Raw genomic sequence first — 24293 nt, forward strand, 5'->3', positions numbered from 1 at the left:
GCCCTGAGTAGTCAGCCTGCCACCTTCTTTTTCAAGGGTAGCCTCATTGGGGATATTGACATGTGGTGGTCACCACTTACCATGTGAAACATACATTGACTTGTCCAGTAGCAGTACTGCCCATCACCGAATTCTAAATGCTTACCCTATTCTATCTTTTTATTCTGAGTACCTGTTTCTTTTTTTAAAGGTGAAAACTCTCCTTTGTGCTTTCATTATCTAGTTTAAACTAGACACATTTAGAGCTCTGGGACAGTGGTGCCCAACCGTTTTGGTACCAGGGACCAGTTTCATGGAAGACAATTGTCCATGGATTGGTGGGGAGGGACATTAGCTTCTCATAAGAAACAAGCAACCTAGATCCCTTGCCTGCACAGTCTATTTCGCACTCATGTGAGAATCTACTGCCACCACTGATGTGACAGGAGTTAGAGCTCAGGCTCTAACAGGGAGTGACAGTGACAGGGAGCAGCTGTAAATACAGATGAAACCTTGCTCACCCGTCTGGTATAAAACGTGTCACCTTCCAACCCCCCTCTTATTATAGTTCATTCTGTTCTCCATCCTATTAAGAATTTGCAGGATTTATGAGTTGAGTAGACGTGGTGCTTTCTCTCGGAAGGAACTGTAGAAGCAGTTAACTATATCAAAGTTCAATATTAAAATATAACATTTTGATAACTGATATAGAAAATACTATGTATTACTTACATCTTCTAGATAACAAAAATGTTTTGCCTTTGTTTAGATGTTATGTTCATAATGTTGCCTAGATTTGAAAAGTTTAAAAAGTCACTGAAATTGGGCACAGAAGGAATACATGTTAGGTCACTTATTTAATTCTACAGGGCAAAAACAGAATGTGATGTAAGCTACGGTGTATTTCACAGTGTTTTTTATCTCCCTGATTTTTCATAACTAATATTGGAGGAAGCGCATCACGAATCTCCCTATCACAGTATTTTGTGAACTGTGAATTCATTATCAGCCTGAAAGCTCCTTGAAAACAAGAATTGTAATTTCTTTTGTAACAACTCAGTAACTACTATTGACTTAGTAGTTTAGATTAAAATATGCTTTCTTATTTTCTTATCACCAGTCTTTATTCCACCACATTGTTCTGCTTCTCGTTTACTTTTCTTTCCTTGAAATATTTGGGATAATTATCAGTTATATTAATATCTTTTTTATGCATCTTTTGTCTTTTTTTTAATTTTCTCTATACATATACATGTGTTTATTTGATTTCCATTTTTTGCCTTCACAAAATTAAAAAGGCTTAAAATTTAATAACAATAACAATGTTTAAGATAAGGACTAGAAACAAAAACCTTGTAAAGAACTAACGAAGATAAATACATTTAGGAAAGAAATCAGATGATTGCTGCAACAAAATATTGAGCAATAATAATAATGCAAAAAAAGTAACATTCACATTGTCAGATAAGAGTATGTCTATCATAGAATGCTTTGACTCTGAGGTTCAGTATGGAGTCATCAGTTAACTTCTTCTTTTATTTTTTTTTCCAAAGTCTCAAAAAATAGACAACTAATATTTGTAAATAAAAATAAAACATACTTTCAAAAAACAAATCATGCCAAATCTTATAGACAATAGAAAAAAGAAGAAATACTTTAAAATCATTCTACTTCATCTGGATACACCTGATATTAAAATTGGAAAAAATATATTATTATAAAGGGAAATTACTAACATATTTCACTTATAAATGAGGATGCAGTATCCTAAACAACATATGAACAAGTTGAATTAAAAATTAATGCTCAGGCAATGTACTTTGGTCAAAATTAAATCCAATTTATGTGAGAATTAGTCACTATTTTCTTTTCTTTTTTTTTTTCTTTTCCTTTCCCTCACCCCCTCTCTTTTCCCCTATATTAATGTCTTTTAAAAGACTAGACGGCTGTATATGTGTTCAATAGGTACTTTCAAATGCCTATTTTCATTCTTCTTTTCAAATTTAACACTTCAAATGTTTTCCCCTCCAACAAGTTAATAAAACACTGTGAATTGTGAAGGATTAATAACACATATTTATAATTCTTTGTTTAGATTAGATTGGGATGGTATTCGCAAGCATTTGGATGAGTATGCCTCTATCGCAAGTTCCTCAAAAGGAGGAAGAATTGGAATTGAAGAATTTGCCGAGTATTTAAAGTTGCCTGTTTCAGATGTCTTGAGACAACTTTTTGCACTCTTTGACAGGGTATGTCAAAATTTAATCTTTACTTTTTCACTCTGCTGGTCCCCACTGGGCATAAATCAGTATGGCAGGCATTTGAAAAACCTCTTAGGTCAGAGTTAGAAGAGTCCAGGCTGAGCCTATAGTTTAATTGTGTGATTTTATTTTTTCCCCTTAATAATAATACTAATAATTGTGTGTATATTGCAAGATTTATGATACTGTCATTTCTGACATGATATGATATGATGGGATCTGATATGATATGACATGATACAATAGTGTCCATTTATTTTAAATGCTATAGCAGAAACAAACAGTGTGTCCATATAACCACATTTGTTATATAGGATTAGAAGAGTTTATATAATTGTGAAGAATTTTAAAATTCATATCAAAACTCACACACTGAAGACATGGATGGTAAAATTCTATTATGAAGGTTTCTGGACTTCCTCAAAAGTGTATAGAGACCAAATAGATTTTATTTTCAAGTGAAATTTTATAGCAAAGATTTCAATCAAAATCTGGTCATTTGCCTTTATTTTGGGGATATAGTTTGCTGCTTATGAACATGTAAGTACATGCAATTAGATAATTGAATTGTTGAAAAGTTTCCTTAAGTGTCAAGATTTTAAATTGTCTATTTTTAATTTGTTTTTAATAGGCAAAATTGATAGTAAAATGTGTTCTTGTAGTTATAGCTATGTGAGTTCTAACAAATGCTTAGAGCAGTAGTTCTCAACCTTCCTAATGCTGTGAAGTATTTTCACTGTTACAAAGGGGTCACGACCCACAGGTTGAGAACCGCTGGCTTAGAGGCATATAACTATCACTACATTCAAGACATATAGCAGCTGCAAAATAATAAATGTTCCCTTGTAGCTATCCATGTAGTCAAGCTCTTACCCCAACCTGAACCCCTGGCAATCTCTGATCCATTCTCCATTTCTAGTTTAGCTTTTTCTAGATGCTACATAAATTGAATCCTATAATATATAGTCTTGGAGTCTGGCTTCTTTCACTTAGCATAATGCATTTGAGATTCTGCCATACTACATGTATCAATAATCTTTTCTCTTAGATTGCTGAAGAGTATTTCATTATACGGATGTACCAGAGTTATTTGATCTGTTCTTCAGTTGAGGAACTTTTTGTTTGTGTCTAGTTGGGGACTATCATTAACATAGTTACGCAATCATGTATAGGTTTTTATTTAAATATAGGTTTTCAATTCATTTCATTTTGGTAAATATTTAGGAGTATGATCGCTTTATTTTCCCTTATCTGATAATTGGCTTTTATTTTGCATTCGTTCCTCTGAGACATTTCTGTTGTATAAGAGATACTACAGATTGGTTTCAGACCACCACAATAAAGTAAATATTGCAATAGAACAAGTCACACCAATTTTTGGTTTCCCTTTGCATACATGTATAAAAGTTATGCTTACACGATTCTGTAGTCTATTCAGTGTGCAACAGCATTATGTCTAAAACACAAGGTACATACCTTAATGAAGAAAAATAGTTGATTGCTAAAAAAGGCTAACCATCTTCTGAGCCTTCAGTAAGTTGTAATCTTTTTGCTGGTGGAGGATCTTGCCTCATTGTTGATGGCTCCTGACTGATCAGGTTAATGGCTTCTGGAGGTTGGATTGGGTGTGGCAATTTCTTATAATAAGACAAAAATGAAGTTGCTGCATCAATTGACACTTCCTTTCTCGAAAGATTTCTCTGTAACATGTGATGCTGTTTTGTAGCATTTTTACCCACAATAGGCCTTCTTCCAAAATTGAAGTCAGTCCTCTCAAACCTTGCTGCTGCTTGATCATCTAAGTTTCTATGATAGTCTAAGTCCTTGTTTGTCCTTTTTTTCCCCCATTTCATTCCTTTATTAATTGGTCATTTCCACTTAGAAGTCCACTATAATCCTGCTCTTCCATAAGACACTGTTATGCTGGAATATTTGTGTTTCCCCTGGGGCACATTATTCAGAGGTGGGGCATTTGGGAGCTCAGTAAGTGACAAGAATAGAACCCTCACTAATGGTGTTAGTGTCCTATTGAAAGAGACATGAAAGAACTCTGTTACTATTTCTTTCTTTTTTTTTTTATTAAATCATAGCTGTGTACATTAATGTGATCATGGGGCACCATACACTAGTTTCATAGACCATTTGACACATTTTCATCACACCGGTTAACATAGCCTTCCTGGCATTTTCTTAGTTATTGTGTTAAGACATTTACATTCCACATTTACTAAGTTTCACATGTACCCTTGTAAGATGCACCGCAGGTGTGATCCCACCAATCCCTTTCCCTCTGCCCACCTCCCCCCACTTTCCCCCTTTCCCCTATTCTTAGGTTGTAACTGGGTTATAGCTTTCATGTGAAAGCCATAAATTAGTTTCATAGTAGGTCTGAGTACACTGGATACTTTTTCTTCCATTCTTGGGATACTTTACTAAGAAGAATATGCTCCAGCTCCATCCATGTAAACATGAAAGAGGTAAAGTCTCCATCTTTCTTTTTTTTTTTTTTAATTTTTTTTTTTTTTTGTAGAGACAGAGTCTCACTTTATCACCCTCGATAGAGTGCCGTGGCCTCACACAGCTCACAGCAACCTCCAACTCCTGGGCTTAAGCGATTCTCTTGCCTCAGCCTCCCGAGTAGCTGGGACTACAGGCGCCCGCCACAACGCCCAGCTATTTTTTGGTTTGCAGTTCAGCCGGGGCAGGGTTTGAACCCGCTACCCTCGGTATATGGGGCCAGAGCCCTACCGACTGAGCCACAGGCACCGCTTTCTTTAAGGCTGCATAATATTCCATGGTGTACATATACCCCAATTTATTAATCCATTCGTGGATCGATGGGCACTTTCTGTTACTATTTCTGTCATTAGAAGCTGCAACCCAGAGCAGGACCATCATCAGAACCTAATACCCTAGCACCCTGATCTTAGACATCTAGAATCTAAAACTGTGAGAAATAAATTGTTTTTTTTATATACATGTTTATTTGGTTTCCACTTTTTGCCTTCACAAAATTAAAAAGGCTTAAAATTTAATAACGATAACAATGTTTAAGATAAGGACTAGAAACAAAAACTTTGTAAAGAACGATTGAAGATAAATACATTCAGAAAAGACATCAGATGATTGCTGCAATGAAATATTGAGCAATAATAATAATAATGCAAAGAAAGTAACATTCACATTGTCAAATAAGAGTATGTCTAGTCAGTTAACTTCTTCTTATTATTTTTTTCCAAAGTCTCAAAAAATAGACAACTAATGTTTATTTATAAATAATTCAGATCTGGGTTTTTTTTTTTTGAAATTACCTTGTTTGTCCTTTTAACAGTGTTTCCCGCACCTTCACTAGCAGTAGATTCTATCTCAAAGAACAATTCTTTTTGCTCATCCCTGAGAAGTGACTCCTCTTCTTCAAGTTTGGTCATGATATTGCAGCCACTCAATACCATCTTTAGGCTCCACTGCCATTTCTGTTTCTCCAGCTATCTCTCTAGCTATTTCTACCACATCTGCTGTTATTTCCTCCACTGACCCCACGAACCCTTCAAAGTCATCCTCATAGGCTGTAATCAACTTCTTGCAAACTCCCGTTAATGTTGCTATGTTGACTTTCTCCCACAAATCGCAAATGTTCTTAATGGCATCTAGAATGGTAAATCCTTTCCAGAAGATTTTTAATTTACTTTTCTCAGATCCATCAGAAAAATCACTGTCTATATCAGCTATAGCCTTATGAAATGTATGTATTTCTTAAGTAATAAGCCTTAAAAGTTGAAATTACTCCTTGGTCTATGGGCTGCACAATGGATATTGTGTTAGCAGACATTAAAACAACATTAATCTCCTTATCTGTCTCTATCAGACCTCTTGGGTGACCAGTGCATTGTTATTGAGCAGTTATAATTTGAAAGGTATTTCTTTTTCTCAGGAGTAGTTCTCAACAATGGGTTTAAAATATTCAGTAAACCATGCTATGAATAGATGAGCTGTCGTGCATCTTTAGTTGTTCCATCTACAGAGCACAGATAGAGTAGATTTAGTATAATTCTTCAGGGCCCAAGATTTGGGGCATGAAATTAGCATTGGCTTCAACTTAAAGTCACCAGATGCACTAGCCCCTAACAAAAAAGTCAGCCTGCCCTTTGAAGCTTTGAAGCCAGGCCTTCACTTCTGACTAGCTGTGAAAGTCCAAGATGGAATCTTCTTCCAATAGAAGGCTGTTTTGTCTACCTCAAAGATCTGCTGTTTAGCGTAGGCACCTCCATTGATGATCTTAGCTGGGTTTTCCGGATAACTTGCTCCAGCTTCTCCATCAGCGCTTGCTGCTTCACCTTGCACTATTACAGAGACCCTGCCAGTTTCCAGCTTTTCGTATGCAGCTTCCTCACGTCTCTCAGCCTTCATAAAATTGAAGGGAGAAGGGCCTTGCTCTGGATTAGGTTTTGCTTAAGGGAATGTTGTAGTTGTATAGACTTCTACCCAGACCACTCAAACTTTCCTCATGGCAGCAATAAGACTGTTCTGTTTTCTTATAATTTGCATGTTCACTGGAGTAGCACTTTTAATTTTCTTTAAGGTTTTTTCCTTTGCATTTAGAACCTGGTTAACTGTTTCATGCAGTAGGCCTAGATTTCAGCTTGTCCAAGATTTCGACATGCCTGCATCACTAAATTTAATCATTTCCAGCTTTCAATTTAAAGTGGGCATTCTTTTCACTTGAATACTTAGGGTTATTAATCGGCCTCATTTCAATATTATTTTGTCTCAATACAGGGAAGCCGGAGGGGAGGGAAAAAGAGAGAGACTGAGTTAATCTGAGCAGTCAGAACACACATATTTATCAACTGAGTTCACCATTTTGTGTGGGTGAAATTTGTGTGACACCCCCAAACTACAATAGTAATATTGGAAATCACTGGTCACAGACCATCATAACAGGTATAACAATAATGAAAAAGTTTGGAGTATTGGGAAAATTACAAAACTGTGGCACAGAGACATGAAATGAGCCTGTACTGTTGGAAAACTAGAGCTGATTTGTAGAAGAAAAATACACAAGAACCCCGATATCTGCGAGGGGTAACAAACTGAAGCACAATTAGAGGAGGTGTGTCTGTTTATATAATTCTGAGTCGACTGTCCTTTTCTTTCAGCAGTTTAAAGACGTCCTACTTTAAACTGGCCCCCGTGGTTTTGCAGCCTTACTGGTTTGTTCTTCCAGTTCTGACTTTCCTCACCAACCCTCCTTCTATGGCATTTTGTGCAGCGGTAGTTCCTTTTTGTATTTCGTCCAAAGTTTCTAGTTGTGATTGGGAGAGAGAGGCTAACCTGGGCTTCTTCCCTTTTGGCTGGCACCAGAAGTCCCAGCTGGGAAAAGATATTTTGAAAAAAAATTATAACTTGGTGACAGAAACCAGTACAGAGCTTTTTTTTTTTCTTTCTTTTTTTTTTTCCTCGAGCATGCTAATATTTCCAGTGATTTATTCTGTGATCTCATAGATGAACTATTCTTTAACATGATGCTGTTAAGTGACCTTCTTCTATATATAGTACCTGAGCCTCTCTTCTGGGCTTACTTACACATCCAAATCATTTGTCCATGAAATGATAATGAATCACTGTATCAGTATCAGTATAAAGCATGATGCAGATTAGGGCCAAGAGAGAAGTAAATTATTGGATGTAATTGTGCAAATTGGGAAATTAGAGATACCTTTTCACTTGGATGATTACTAATCTTTCTGTGATATTTATTCATGCAAGTAATTTTAAATAAAAAATGTATATAGATATAATTGGTTACAGGAAAGAATATGGCAAGGGCTATACAAACAAGGACAGGAGATGGGGAAAAGGGGACTCACACTGAGAGAGGAACAAAGGAGGACGTTTATAGTACATTTTAGACATCTGCTCACCAGAATTCTTAATCGAATTAAAAATAATATCTATATATGGTTACCCTGTCCTTCAGGTGTCAAACTGTCATTGCTGGCAGTTACAGAATTATTCTGACACCAATTCTGTCTCTTGATGATGGATGGTACCTACTGACAGCCTCATTCTTTCTACAGCGTTGTTAAGTACAAGAAGATTTGGGAGTAGGGAAAGGCCTGGAAACCAAGGATTAAAATAACTGCCAGTTAGCCAGATTAACTCACTCGGAACTAGTGAAGACAGCTGTCCCCAGGCAGAGACTGGTGGGCCTTTGTCACTATTTGTTCAATCACACTTCTGCATGCTCACCTATCATAAGCGTGGGCTTTTTTTACTTCTATGTGTAGTGTGATTTAGGTTGGGATATACCCCATAATCTGGTCTGTAAAGTTTTTTCTTTTGATCTCCAGCATACTGGAAGGTCAAGAAAACAGTCTTGGGAATTCATGGCTTAGGCCTTTGACCTTTCTTTTCTTCTTTCCTTTTCTCTCTCTCTCTCTCTCTCATTCTGTTATTAACACACTTGCGTGCCTGTGCTTGTGAAGATTTGTTTTGTTTTGAATGCAGAATTGTGCAATTGTTGCCACACCTTGTGCACATACCCACTTCCATGCTAGGCTTGTTTTCTCAGTCTCTTTCAGTGACTGAGCTGGGCCACATTTGATAGGGAAGGCAAGGAAGTTCAGCAACTCCGTAATTTGTTCCTCTCACAGTGGCTTGTGTTGCTAAATTCAGTGCCTGAATGGGGAGGGGAGAAAGGAAGGGTAGGAAAGAAAGGGGTGGGGAGCCCCTGTCGCTCTTTCAGAATTCAGCTATAAATTCCGGCAGTGCAAAATGCTTCCACGAGTCCCTCCCATGTTCCCTTTCCACTCTCCACCCCTTCCCTTCCTTCTCTGCTTTTCTCAATTTCCTCCAAATCAAATACAGTTGTGGTTGCAGTTTGGGGGATGGGAGGAAGACCTGACTATCTCTCCATCACTCCCTTACTCCTTCTTCTCACCTACATTCTTGGCTAGTCTACAAAAACTTCATAATGATTTTTTCCTCAATTTATTCATTAAAAAAGTATGCATTTGCTTCTTCTAACATATTATTTAGATTCTCAGATATTCGATGGCTTACAGTTTGAAGGTCCAACAGAAATGTGTCACTCATGATCTAAAGTATGGCATAGTTCACTAGTTTGGGATAAGTTTCTTTTGAAAGGTCCCATCTCTTTGGTTTTTTTGTTGTTTGTTTTTTTACCAGCTTTACTTTTTTTTTTTTTATTAAATCATAGTTGTATACATTAATATGATCATAGGGCACCATACACTTGGTTCATAGACCGTTTGACACATTTTCATCACATTAGTTAACATAGCCTTCCTGGCATTTTCTTAGTTATTTTGCTAAGACATGTACACTCCACATTTACTAAGTTTCACATATACCCTTGTAAGATGCACCGCAGGTGTAATCCTATCAATCCCCCGCCCTCTACCCACCCCCTCCCTCCCCACCCTTTCCCCCTTCCCCCTATTCTTAGGTTGTAGCTGGGTTATAGCTTTCATGTGAAGGTCCTAAATTAGTTTCATAGTAGGGGTGAGTACATTGGGTACTTTTTCTTCCATTCTTGAGACACTTTACTAAGAAGAATAATTTACATGGATGGAGCTGGAACATATTCTTCTTAGCAAGGTCCCATCTCTTTGAAAAAAAAAAAAAAAACAAGCAAAAGAGCTTTTTAATCTTTGGGTTTAATTTAACTTCGTTATTTTCATGACTGTGTACTGAACTCTCCAGATCAGAGGTTAAGTGGAGATTGGTCGAATGTTCGAATGATCTGAGGGCTGAAGCAGTGCTTTAAAACAGTGGCTTCTCAATATTTTTGATATTCATAATTCAGATTAAGTACTAGTTTTTTGTTGTTTGTTGTACTGTTACACTTGTAGAGATTTTAAAACCTTTAATGAGATTAAGAAATTACACTGGCTAACTCAGAAATAACTATGTTAATAGCAGAGTCATTTTTGTAGCTATAGTAATGTCTTGTGATGCCCATTCACCATCAATTTTCATTTTATTCTCACACAGCTCTGTGTTAATTGAGCAGAGTTGTGTGCCCTGATAGCAGTCTTTTATGTGCCAGTGAATCAAAGTCCGCAAACATTTCAGCGAGGATATAGTTTTTTTTTTGCTGGCTTGCCAATACACAATGTTATCATCTCCTATTTCTTACCATCAGCAAGGCATATCTCTTCATATGCCACTTCTGATATAAAGGAATCACAATGTGTCTTTATTCTTAACTAATCTTTCTGCCTCTTGTTAATATCTTCCCACTGGTCTAATCAGTAGTATATCATTAATCTTCACAGATGAGAGGGAAAGAATGAGGGAATTGATTTCTTATTCTTAGCCATGGTCTGGCATGAGCTCACTTATTCTTTTTACCAACACCATTATGTGCAGGACAGATCATTGCCCAGAGAAATTTAGATATGTGGTTACGATTTCCATCCTGTAAAATAATGTGACAACTATTATAATTTTTTTGCATTTCTGCCTTCTAGCTAGTAGTCAGTTCTGGCATCCCTACTTACTTTGTTTAAATATTAGACAGGAAAAGTTTGTGGATACTTTAGCACTTAGGCAATCCAGCCTTTTTGGCTATTGTAAACTTCTGTAGCTCTTTTATTACTGTTCTCATTATTTGGAATGAATGTGTTTCTTTATCTTAAGTTCTTCCTGTCTACCCTGTTCCTGGTATTAGTTCAAGAGTTAAATCTTAAGTGCCAAGAATAACAATCATCCTTGCTTCCCTCTTGCAGTTAGAAAAGGTAGGGTGTATGGAGTGTGCGGGTTTTCTGCTCATGTGGAGAGTTATGACAAGGTGCTTCGATGGCTTAAATGATTGAAAATAAACAGTAAAATCTTTTATCCTTTAAATTTCCAGTTCAGATTTTATACATAATACACTATTTTATAATTGATGTGAGAAGAATTCATTTTGATTTCAATATCAGTTCATCAAGATCTGTTAGGTGAAAGCCCACTGTAATTTACAAAATATAACTTCCAGAAAAAGGCTATTCTTTTCTGGGCTGGGTGGGTGGGACTGATGAACTTTTCTATTCAGTTGTACAAGTTATCTTGTCCTGAAAATTTGGTAGTCCTGTATGTCAGAGCATTTCCCACTGCAATGCTCAGATTGTCTTAGCTCCCCCATTGAGTCCATCTGAGTATTTTCTATGTCTGGGTTTAGTTACACAAGAAATGCTCATTTAGATGAGAGACTTATATCCCTTCTTTTGGTTTCTCAAAGCAAGTATACCTGGGAGATGCATAGACAAAAAAGAAAAAAGACTGTAACAATTAAAACTCAACTTTTATAACTAGAACAAGTGAGCAATTCCTGGCCTCCTCTAAGAGCAGAAAGAAAAACAAAGCTTTGTAAAGAGCACATTGTGTCAGACCAATTTAATTTCCCTCTGTGACACAGTGACAGTCCAAGATGATAAAGGAAAAGAAATAGATTTTATCTGTATGGACTCTAGAAATGCTTTTGATTTCATTGAACATGACATTCTTATCAACAAATTAGGAAGTTCTGGTCCAGATCACCTTGTAGGTAGGTGAAAGCCCCTCTTGACAGAAAGGCTTCACTCAAAGCAGGAGTTGTGAATCCTTCTGTGTTATTCCAGACCAGGTCCAGTCCCCCTTGGAACTCTGTTTGGAAGAGGAACATACCAGACAGCTTGCAGTCAGGAATATTAATTAAAACCAGACAATATGTCAGAGGAGGGATAAGGATAAGTCAGCTTGTCTTTAAAAGTTATGGAACCACAGCCAAGATAAAGAAAGTTTAAATTAAATTAATATATAGTGTAAAAAGGCTTAAGCGCCAGAAGGAAACTTAGCTCAATCTAAGAGCGATGCTGCTATCACTGTTTACTGGTACATGAAAATCCAGACTCAGAGAACCGTAGAACTGGAAGGACGCATGGTATCAAATTGCCCATCCTCCTCAGTACGCAGAAGGCCGCCAGCTCCAGAGAGGAAGTTTCATGCCCAAGGCTGCACAGCTGGTTAAGTGTAGCACTGGAGCTAGAACTCCTAATTCAACATTCTTTTCACTACAAATTATCACTGTTGACTTTTTGCACCCTCTTCAAGTGCACCCAATTCAATGATCATGGTGTGTGTGGGGGGAATTTACAAGTTGCATAACCATCACCTTCAATCAGTTATAGAAATTTTCGTCACCCCAATGTGATTCCTGGTGTCATCAACTGTTAATTCCTGTCACTTATTTATCCCCCAACCCAGGCAACCACTAATCTACTTTCTGTCTCTGTAGATTTGCCTTTTCTGGACATTTAATATAAATGGAATCACATGGTCTCTTGTGTCTGGCTTCTTTCACTTAGCATAATGTTTTGAGGTTGATCCGTGTTGCAGCGTGTAACAGTAATTCATTCCACGTTACTGCTGAGTAGTATTCCTTATATGGCTATATCACATTGTGTTTATCCTTTCACCAGTTGGTGGACATTTAGGTTGTTTCTACTTGTGGACTATCATGAATAATGTGCTAATAACATTCACGCATTATTGTGTACTTTTTAAGTTCAATAACTCTTCTCCCGAAATTGAGGTTAAATTTTCCATCAGTCACAGCTTCTTCTCTTACTACCTTGCCCCCAACCCCGATCTGGACAGTAGAGCTCCCCCAGATAGCAACTAAGGTCTCTATTAATGTTCTAATAAATAGCCATAGGGGATTAAATCGTCCAGAGAAGAAAAAGCTTGTTAATCTAATAACAGTCTTTTATTCTATGATGGCTTATGAGAAACTGTTAGCCAAATGTCCTCCATCTTCGTAGAAAATAAATAAGCACAATTGGATTTAAACCTCAGCAAAAAAACACTTCAGATGGGCATAAGGAGGTACATTTTATATGACAGTGGATGCTATCAAGTTAATTTGCAGTATTATAAAAACAAAGCCCATGTAATTTCCTCTGAGAAAAGCTTATATGAAAGTGTCTAAATCTGCCTAAGGCCAGATGGCCCTTTATGATTCCCTTAAAGGAAAGACAGTTCTTTTGTAGTACTTCTTCTATGTGGCTAAGGAAAACATTTGTCCTTTGGTGTTCACAGAGACCATCTCACTGTGCTCATGAGATGTTGTGCTGGAGAGTTGTACACAAACCTCTGGGTGTGGCAGAAGACGGGACGTGGCTCCCATGTCCTAAACAGAGCAGTGTGCCCTATCTACTATTCTCCCCCTGATAATAGCTAGAAAACCATTATTTAATTTTAGAATTATACAGTTTCCAAAGTAATGTCACATCTAATCTCCCTTTGACTTTACCTTTGAGTTGTCAGTGGTTTCTATGACTCCATGTGAGAGAGGCTCTGTTGTGTGGCAGTTCAGAGCCTTTTGCAATCCAACTCCTTTTTGTTGATCTCCCTTTATCTCCCAACACTCCCAGCATCAAACTCATCACATTGCACTACTCACCATCTTTTGAGTACCTTATATCTTTTAGCACCTCTGTGTTTTTACTATTCTGTCCTTTTATATCCCTTAACTATTTGAAGAACTCTTACTCAGCCTGTAGTCAAGCCTAAATATTACCTCTTCTATAGGTACATGTTGTCCTTTCTTTTGCTTCAACAGAATGCATTACTCCTCTTTTCGGCACTCATACTGGTTTGATAATACAGTACAGTGCATTAGCTTCGAATAAGTAGTGTAACTGCTTCGAATTTTTCTTTCCTTAACTGGAATATTTTTGTATCTTTCAGAGGAATTCTGTGAAACCTAAATACCAAAGTATATTATATACAAAATTAATGTTAATATCAATAATAGAAATGTGACCATGAAATTCCAATTATAATTTCAGCCAGTTTTCTGTGGGTCTCCTTGATCCTTGAGCATAGAAATGTGTTGTATTCACTTTTTTATCCTAAGCACAAGTCCTAATAGTTAATAAATCAGATTGAATCATTTGAAGCAAGCAAGGGAAATACTATTATCAGCATTTTGCATATTTGAAATCAAGACCCAAAATGCTAAGTGATATAATAATTTATTTAGTCCTGAAGTCCGGACTACCTTTCCCCAAGTTCACTATTAAAACTTCTGAAGACCTTATACTCTGACTTAACCTAATAACAAAGGTAAAGTTTCTCAAAGTATTGTCTGGGACTACCTGTGACAAATTCACTTCTCAAGATGCTTATTGAAAATGTAAAATCAAATTTTACAAATGTAAGTCTTAAGGGGAAAAAAACCAGACACATAAAATCGGAAATGAAAGAGGAAACACTGCTACCAGTGTTTACAGAAATTTACAGAAATAAGGACTATAAATTAGTACTATGATCAATGGTAAGCCAACAAATTGGATAATCTAGATGAAATGATCAAATTCCTAGAAACACACAACCTACCAAGACAGAATAATGAAGAAGTAGAATACCTGAGCAGACTTATAGTTAGCAAAGAAATAATATCATAGAACAATAATCCATATGAATACTGACACAAAATTCCTCAACAAAATACTGGCAAATAGAATTCAACAGTACATTGAAAGGATTATACAACATGGTCATGTGGGATTTATTCTTGGAATGCAAGGATGGTTTGATATATGAAAATCAGTCAGTATAATACATGTCATTCCCCGAATAAAGGAGGGGAAATCACTGGTCATATTAATTGATGCAGAAAAATCATTTGGCAAAAATCAATACCTATTCATAATAAATAATAACAGTCAACAAACTAGCAATAGAAGAAAAGTACTTACTCCACTTTAATGAATACCATATATGAAAAGTCCACAGATAACATCATATTCAATGAAGAAAGACTGAAAGATTTTCCTCTAAGATCAGGAGTAAGACTAGGATACCCACCCTTAACATAGTGTTGGAAGTCCTAACCAAGAACAGTTAGAAATGAAAAAGAAGTAAAAGCCATAACAATTGAAAAGGAAAAAATAAAATTATCTCTGTTATTTTGTAGCAAACCTTACAGATTCCACCCATGCTCCCAACCCCCCAAACCCTATTAGAACAAATAAAATAGTTTAGCAATTGCAGGATATAAAGTTAACACATGAAAATCAGTTGCATTTTCTAATACACCAACAATGAAGAATCCAAAAGGGAATTAAGAAAACAATTTCATTACAATAGCATCAAAAAGAATAAAATACTTGGGAATACACTTAGTGAAAGAAGCTAAAGACTTACACACTAAAAATTACAAAGCACTGCTAAGAGAAATTAAAGAAGAAACAAATAAATGGAAAGAGCTTCATGTTTGGGATTAGAAGACTAAGTATTGTTAAGTGGTCAATATTATCCAAAGCAATCTACAGATTTAATGCAATTATTATCAAAATTCCAACAATATTTTTTTTGTGAAAATAAAAAAATCCACCCCCAAATTTATATGGGGGATGGAATTTCAAGGGATCCTGAATAGCCAAAATAATCTTGAAAAAGAAAAATTGGAGATCTCACATTTCCTGATTTAAAAACTTACTACAAATCTATAGTAATCAAAACAGTGTGGTATTGGCATAAAGATGGACATATAAAACAATGGAATAGAATAGAGAGCCCAGAAATAAACTCTCCTATATATGGTCAAATGACTTTTGACAAGGGTGCTAGGACCATTCACTGGGGAAAAGGATAGTCTTTTTAACAAATGGTACAGGGAAAACTGTATATCCACATGGAAAAGAATGAAGACCATATATAAAAATTAACTCAAAATGGATCAAAGACCTAAGCATAAGAGCTGAAACTATAATACTCTTAGATGAAAACATAGGGGGAAAGCTTCATGACACTTGATTTCTCAGTGATTCCTTGGATATGACTGCAAGAAAAGGTAACACAGGTAACAAAAAGAAAAATAGATAAATTGAACTACGTCAAAATTTAAAACTTTTGTGCATCAAAGGATACTAACAACAGAGTGGAAAGATAATCCACAGAATGAAAGAGAATATTTATAAATTATATATCTTATAAAATATTAATGTCCAGAAAATGAACTCTTATAACTCAACAGCACAAAAAAAAATAACCTGATTAAAAATTGGCCAAAGGGGCGGAAAAAATTTGGCCAAAGGAGTTGAACAGACATCTCTCCAAGCAGACATACAAATGGCAATAAAAACATGGAAAGACGTTCATTGCTAATCATTGGAAAAATGCACAATGAGATACCACTTCACACCCATTACTATGACTATTATGAAGAACAAAAAAACAGAAAATAATAAGTATTGGCTAGAATATGGAGTAATTTGAACCCATGAATACTGCTGGTGGGAATCTAAAATGGCGCAATGTGGAAAATAGTATGGCAGTCCTGAAAAGGGTAAAAATGGAATTATCTATGATTCAGCAATTTCACTTTGGGGTATATACCTGAAAGAATTGAAAGCAGGGACTCAAATAAATAACTTGTACATCTATGTTCATAGAAGCATTATTTACAATAGTCAAAAGGGGGGAGCAACCCAAGTGTCCACCAATGGATGAACAGAAAAACAAAATGTGATGTATCCATGCAATGTGGTATTATTCATCTTTAGAAAGGAAAGAAAATTTAAACACATACTATAGGATAGATGAATCTTAAAGACATTATGCTAAGTGAAATAAGCCAGTCACTAAAGGACGAGTACTGTTTTATTCCATTTATATAAGGTTTGTATTCCATTTATATAAGATAGTCAAATCTTCATGATGGTAAGTGGAATGGTGGTTGCCAGGGGTTCAGGGTGGGAGAATGGGACATAATGTTTAGTGGGTACAGTGTCAGTTTTGTAAGATGATGAAGGCTCTGAAGATGGATGGTGGTAGTGGCTGCACAGCAATGCAAATATACCAAATGTCACTGACCTATACGCTTAAAAGTGGTTAGGATGGTAAATTTTATGTTATGTGTATTTTATTGCAGTTTTAAAATGTTAAAAAAATTTCAAGTAAAGCAAAGCACAAAATAACATATGCTGTATGGTTTCATATATTTAAGGTACAGAAATTAATCTATGATATTAGATGTCAGGACAGCAGTTACCCTGGGGAGAGGGGAGTAATCACGAGGAAGTGTGAAGAGGCTGCTGGGGTGCTGGTGATAGTCTGTTACTTGGCCCGGGTTCTATAACATCATTGTGTACAGTTTGTGGAGCTTTCTAAGCTATGATTTGTATATTTTTCTATATGAATGTTACACTTCAAAAAAGATTCCAAAATTGTTCATCATGGAGCCCATAGCAAACCTACAAAATCATGACCTCTGGGCGTGGGAACTGGAGACCTTGCCTTTTAAAAATCCCCCTTCCAAGTTTTTCTTCAAAATGTTGAATACTGAGAATCTTTGCAAAAGGAAGAGAATTAGGTAAATATTCTTGCAATGCCCAAGAATTCTAACAAATCTTTCTTAGAAAGGAAACTCATGATTTTCCTGAATCACTTCTCCTGTTAGAAAAATGCACGTCGTTTTTTAGATGCTGAGACAGAGATCTAAGAAATAATGACATATAAAAAGCGTAGTTTTCTATTTAAAAATATTATTCTACTGTGTCACATATACTGTAATTTATTAATATCTAGAAGAGTATAAAACAATTTCATGGAGGCCTATGTAATGCGGCAGGTGCTAGGACCTAATGGAATGCAGGCAGTTTCTGTAGGAGGTGAGACATCACATCATGGGTGTGGTGCAGTGTAAGCAGGTGCAGAAAAGCCAGTTCTCCCACACATAAGCTACTTGGATTCCATTTCATCTCTCTTCATACCATCTCCAAGATTTCGGCAGCTTTTACCCTTGCTTATTAAACTGAAAGCATGTTTCTTGCAAAGGCTTTTCTGGAAGGGGCAGATCGTGGTCTTGGAGAAGCTCTTGGAGGCCTTCTTGGAGGAGGTGGTCAGAGAAGAGGAAGAGGAGGAGGTGGAGGAGGAAATATCGGAGGGATAGTGGGAGGAATTGTGAATCTTATCAGTGAGGCTGCCGCAGCTCAGTATACTCCAGAACCACCTCCCACTCAGCAGCATTTCACCAATGTGGAGGCCTCAGAAAGTGAGGAAGTTCGGCGCTTTCGGCAGCAATTCGCACTGCTGGCCGGACCAGACATGGAAGTGGGTCCCTCTGGCCTGATGAATATTCTGAACAAAGTCCTTTCTAAGCACAAGGATCTGAAGACCGACGGCTTTAGCCTGGATACCTGCCGGAGCATCGTGTCTGTCATGGACAGTGACACGACTGGGAAGCTGGGCTTTGAAGAGTTTAAGTATCTGTGGAACAACATCAAGAAATGGCAGTGTGTTTATAAGCAGTATGACAGAGACCGTTCCGGGACTCTGGGAAGTTCTCAGCTGCGGGGAGCTCTGCAGGCAGCAGGCTTCCAGCTAAACGATCAGCTTTACCAGATGGTTGTGCGCCGCTATGCCGATGAAGATGGAGGGATGGATTTTAACAACTTCATCAGCTGCCTGGTCCGCCTGGATGCTATGTTCCGTGCCTTCAAGTCTCTAGATAGGGACGCAGATGGCCTGATTCAGGTGTCTGTCCAGGAGTGGCTGCAGCTGACCATGTATTCCTGAAGTGGGCACTAAGGTTCAACACCCTCCCTGGAGGACAGGACTTCCGAAAGCCTTGCCGTGCTGTGCTGTCCACACAAGTTGCTGATACCCCGACCCACAGCTGTCGCTTCCCAGCAAGCTCTCTCACAACCCGACGTGATTGTGTTTTATATTTTACTGCCTAATTAAAGCTCATTTTTTATGACAAATGTTCTGAGTGGTTTGTATATCAGTTTTTGGAGATACTGGATTTATATGGATATATACATATAGGTCATGGGGGCGGGGTGTAGGGCCAAGTTGTCCTAGAGTAGATTTTTAAAGGTCGTTGCTTATTTGGTGAATGAATTCCAAGGAGTAGGAACTTTATCATTGTTACTATTGTTGTTGAGAATGAATTCTTTTTAAATCCTGGAATAAATCAAGAGAACACTGAAGAGATATATTTTTCCTTTTAAACAGGTGAGGAGGGAAGTTCGAAATCTGTTTTTCTCATAATTTTACATCTGATCTTTCCAGTATGTAAAAAAGTGCTTTCCAGGAAACATATTTAACTATATAGTAACAGGTTCAGAAAGTGAAATCAAACAATTTTATGTAAGGGTAACATTTTTTTAAATCATGCAGCAACTATCTAAAATTCTAGGATTCTTTAGTTCTGTTTCTCTAATAAAAGAAGCATATAGCGATTTTGTTTTTGTTTTGATATAATTTATAAAGAGACTCACAGGCTTTGGGGGAATAAAAGAGTATACCCGTAGTTCAAAAATGTCTCTGGCTGCCTTAATGAATCAAAATGATCTCTCTTACGCGTACTTCATACAAAATCAGGCATGCCCCGCTGATGTTAGCCAGTTCTTGTCACGTCTTGCCCTGCCTTAGAGCAAGGAAAATTCTCTTGTTTTGTCTTTGGAAACTTCAGGCAGGAAATAAGCACACAAAAGAAAAAAAAAAGAAAGAAAGAAAGAAAAGCACGTACATAGTAACCAGTTAAATGGAATATTAAGTAATGGAGAGACAGACATTGCTGACTATTGTAGTGGATCTCCGCCCTGGCTGCCATTTACAATCACTGGGAGAGGTCTTTTGGAATACTAATACTGAATCCCACTCCAAGTATGTTCAATTTGGAGATGGGGCCCAAGGGTGAATATTTTTAAAGCTCCCCAGGTGATTCTAATGAGCAGCCAAGGTTGACAACCTTGACTGCTTTAAAGTAAGGCTGTCTCACGGTATTTTTCAAAGCTCTCTCAGCCAAAACTGAGGCCAAGCAGCAGAGTCAGTGCTGCCAGCATCCAGGAGAGGGAAGATAGGAATACCCAAGCACTGCCAGCCCCGAGCTGGGCGGTTGTGCCTGTCTTTGTGGCTCTTGCTTTGGCTTTCTGATTTTGGTACAGAATATTATAGTGGAGCAGCAGATCCAGAATCCTGGTGGGAGTTGTTTGCAAGTGCTGTGTCCCCTGCCTGCTCTTTAATTGGCCACAACCTCTTCTGCTCCTCTGGCTGTTAATGCCTTCTCTCTATCTCAGGCTATACTGGAGGGTCCTCCTGACTCCAAAGAGAAATTCTCCTTTCCTTTTTTGACTCATGTAGAAGAAAGTTGTGGCTATGGAAATGATGATGTCCAGAGTCTCACCATGTTGCTTAGGCTGGCCTCAAATGATCCTTCTGCCTCAGCCTCCCAATGATGTAGCCTATTTACAGCCCCCAGCTGCCTGTTGGAAATCCCTAGTGCAATATGGAGAGGCTGGCATTTGCCCCCTGTGTTCACCATCATGTAATATTTATGAAACACTACACACCTATAACTCTGAACTGAGCCAAGCACAGAGATCACATTCACTTCCTTCAAGGGGCTTGTAATTTAACTTGGTCTGCTATGCTACCTAGACCAGGTGTGCTTATATAAGAATGAGGCTTCTGCCAGCAACCACACATTAATTTTAGCCTCCCTATTTTAGAATGAGCCCAAGGAATATGTTAGACATGGGTGTAGGAGAGTAGCCAAGAAGTGGGAAAGCTGCCAGACATCTTCAAGGTCTCAGAAAATTAGGTTTATAATTTAACCTGTCCATAGGATGGTTGTGGAAAGAGTAATTTTCCTCACCTCATTGCTAATGTGTTATAAAAGTTCAGACAATCATCTCACAGAGGGGTGTATTTCCCTCGCTCCTCAAGTTGAGGAATTACTTTGATGATTGTCTTCCAGCATATGCATGGAAAACCATCCTGAAGTTACTTAAGATTTCTTTCTGTTCTCTTCTGAATTTGTATAAATAACCTCAGTCATCAGAGTGTATACTGGAAAATTAAATCCAAACTCCAGACTTTTCCAAGCAACCAAATATTTGGCATTGTGTAGAACCAATAGCCTAACAAGGGATTGAATTTCTCAATTCTCTTAATTTTGGTTTGGTTTTTGTTTGTGTGTGTGTTTGTTTTTGAGATAGGGTCTTACTCCGTTGCCTGGGCTAGAGAGTACGGTATATCATCATAGCTCACTGTAACCTCAAACTCCTGAGCTCAAGCAATGCCTTAACCTCCTGAATAGCTGGTACTAGAGCTGTGCACCACCACACCAAGCTAATTTTTCTAATTTTTTTTTGAGACAGGGCCTCACCATTTTGCTTAGGCTGGCTTCAAACCGCTGGCCTCAACTGATCCTCCTGCATCAGCCTCCCAAAGTGCGAGGCATGAGCCACTCTGCTCAGCTATAATCCACTAAATTCTACAACCTGTAAACAGGAAAAAATAACTGTGTGCTCTTTGCCTAAAAATAGCAATTTCCAAAAACATTCAAAATTTGTATGTCATCTTAAAGCTCAGTTTTTAAATATTGTGGATCAGAAGTGCGTGTATTTTTAAATGCTGATTTATTTAGCAACCTGAACCAAAAATCTTATCAGTAGTATTACAAGTTTATTTGTAGTGGGGGCCTAAATATCTGTGGAGGCACCTTTAGAGTACTGATATTTATTGTACCTATTGATCTTGAAGAACCTTCAGAATTACTTTTTAAAAACATTTATGTGTATTGTCCTTGCGAAGCTCACCCTGCTCCCTGCACCAAAATGTTGTGTGAAAGTTGCGTGGTGTGGTGCCACAGAGATTAAGACCCGCAATGAAATTGTATGGGGAATAAAAAAGGTTGTAGCTCAAAAAAAAAAATAAATTTACATGTATTAAACAATTTATACAACTTCATTAGAGAACTTGAAAAAATAAATAGATAAAACAATTTAATTCTAGAAAATTGTTATAATCATGTGGGATGTGGGTAAAAATATGCTCTTCATGTTCAGAACACCTCTTCCTAGACTCTTTTGGGTAACTACGATTTTATTATCTTTTAATAATTATACTCCTTTGGATTTATAAAGTATTTTCAGAGACTTGAAGACTTTGTTGGTTGCTACACATAAATTCTGTTTTATGTAAATATTTTAAAATTATTTTGAGGTGGCTCGGTGCCAGTAGCACAGTGGTTATGGCACCAGCCACATGCACCGAGGCTGGCAGGTTCAAGCCTGGCCCAGGCCAGCTGAACAATAATGACAACTGCAACAAGAAAATAGCCAGGCATTGTGGCAGGGGTCCCAGCTACTTGGCAGGCAGAGGCAAGACAATCGCTTAAGCCTAAGAGTTTGAGGTTGCTGTGAGTTGTAGCACAATAGCACTCTACCCAGGGAGACAGCTTGAGACTCTGTCTCAAAAAAAAAAAAAAAAAAAGAATGAATGTAGTTGTGATTTTGCCTCAGTTTCCCCTTTTTCTTTCCCTTCCCTTTGCTTACTAGCCCTTTAGAATCCTTAAAGACCCTTTCATGTCACCCATTATGGCAGGAATGAATGCTTAGTCCCACCAAAGAGGAAAATCATATATTAAGCCTCCAAAAAGGGCTCCCATCAAGCAAGGCTGAGTTCAAGAACCCACACTGGGTGCCCCGGGGCCATTCTAAATGGTGCCAGTGATAAAAATGTATATATTTATTGATGCACAGAAAATATATTTTTCTTCCTTCTGAATTGGGAATGGATGGTCCACTTTCTTGCTGTCCCATCTCAGTGAGAACTTTTCTCCATATAGGCTCAGTGCATGATGATGTTGAACTATATACCATACCTGAATTTCATGATGTATTATAATTAATAGCAATTCAACCAGCGGCCCTCCTAATTGCTTTCTCCCGTCCTTTCGCAGAACCACGATGGCAGTATCGACTTCCGAGAGTATGTGATTGGCCTGGCTGTCCTGTGCCACCCTGCCAACACGGAGGAGATCATCCAGGTGGCCTTTAAGGTACTGTCGCCCCGCTGAAAGCATCTTGGCCTGCCTCAGAAACAAGTGTTGACTCTAAGTGTATTATTTGAAAATCAGTGAATCTATTACATGAGTTTATAGATCTGCTGTGACAGGTACAGGAGAATAATGCGATTAAGCCAATTTCCACCAAGAATAGAGAAAACACGAGCATTCGTTTAAACAAAAGGCCTTTGGAAGCAGCCTAGTTAACAGCATCAAGATTGAAGAGTGGGTAATTTAGCAAATTAAATTAAAAAATTATTTCTTTTCAGTCTCCCCATTTTGAAGCCCCAGAAGGTGGTTTATAAATAAACACCACCTGTCACAAGTCATCTTAATTCACTTTCTGGAAAGTTTTGATCTATCCTTTCTTTTCTCATTCTGTACATCAGAGATATTTTAAATGGCTGTTTTCCTGATGGAATTTATTTTTTCATAGTGGTATCAGGCGAACACCCAAGTTTATATATGTCCCAAGTTTATAGATCTTCCTATGTCACATATATTTTCATAGCAGTAACAGGGACCTAAATTAGGAACAGCTGAGTAAAATTCATGTCTCTAGGCCCCACAGAGCTTGATGAAAGAAAGCTTGAATTGTGAGGTCCCAGACTTCATGAAAAATACATTTCCAAAGTGTGTTTTCAGTTCTAAGAGTAAAGGTGCTTCATCTAATTAGTATTTAAACATGATGCCCCTTTGAGTTCTATGCTTGTGTGGTTAGGTCTTAAGTGAAACAGAAACTGGATTTCCCTCCTTGTCTTACAAAGCTGTACAGCCTTTAAACTCTTTGCATCTGTGCAGCAGGAGGGCTGCTTCCTACTCTTAACTCTCCCCAACTTTCTTGGACAATATCCTACTGTAACTCCCAAAAGTTTTTCTTTTTTTTCCCTTCTACTATGTATTATCCAGAAAGACTCTCTTCCTCCCAGAATTTTTTCTCTTAGTGGCCACCAGGGATAGTCTCAGGAATTTTCATGTGTTCTATCATTGACAGAAGAGCCCTGAGTTTACTTTTTATTTCAGATTGTTTTAAACTGAGTTAACTGCTAGGCCTAAGAACCTAAGTGGTTGATGCTTAGCAGATGGTTATAAGGGCCAGACTTTTTCCAAAGTTAAAAACCTTTCGCTTTCACAGACTTATTCATCATAAAACCTAAAATTACATACATAGCTAACTTATTCCAATCTAGATATTTATG

The 24293-nt window shown here is 37.5% G+C and overlaps 2 protein-coding genes across 2 annotated transcripts in view; both read left to right on the plus strand.

The window, feature by feature from the left end:
- LPCAT2 (lysophosphatidylcholine acyltransferase 2) overlaps positions 1–24293 on the plus strand; it is an 80453-nt gene that overhangs the window by 44865 nt on the left and 11295 nt on the right. The window contains exons 11-12 of the mRNA XM_053601992.1: positions 2075–2228; positions 22990–23088. Coding sequence (XP_053457967.1) covers positions 2075–2228; positions 22990–23088 — 253 coding nt within the window. The remainder of the gene's footprint in view (positions 1–2074; positions 2229–22989; positions 23089–24293) is intronic.
- On the plus strand, positions 17974–18994 carry CAPNS2 (calpain small subunit 2). The gene has a single exon (XM_053602002.1). The coding sequence runs from the start codon at positions 18057–18059 to the stop codon at positions 18810–18812; it is 756 nt and encodes a 251-aa protein (XP_053457977.1). The 5' UTR covers positions 17974–18056; the 3' UTR covers positions 18813–18994.

The sequence above is a fragment of the Nycticebus coucang genome, chromosome 2, assembly GCF_027406575.1.
Source record: "Nycticebus coucang isolate mNycCou1 chromosome 2, mNycCou1.pri, whole genome shotgun sequence".
In the NCBI taxonomy this organism is placed as follows: domain Eukaryota; kingdom Metazoa; phylum Chordata; class Mammalia; order Primates; family Lorisidae; genus Nycticebus; species Nycticebus coucang.

Coding starts and splice junctions, on each gene's coding strand:
- CAPNS2 (XM_053602002.1), top strand. CDS start 18,057: ATGTTTCTTGCAAAGGCTTTTCTGGAAGGGGCAGATCGTGGTCTTGGA.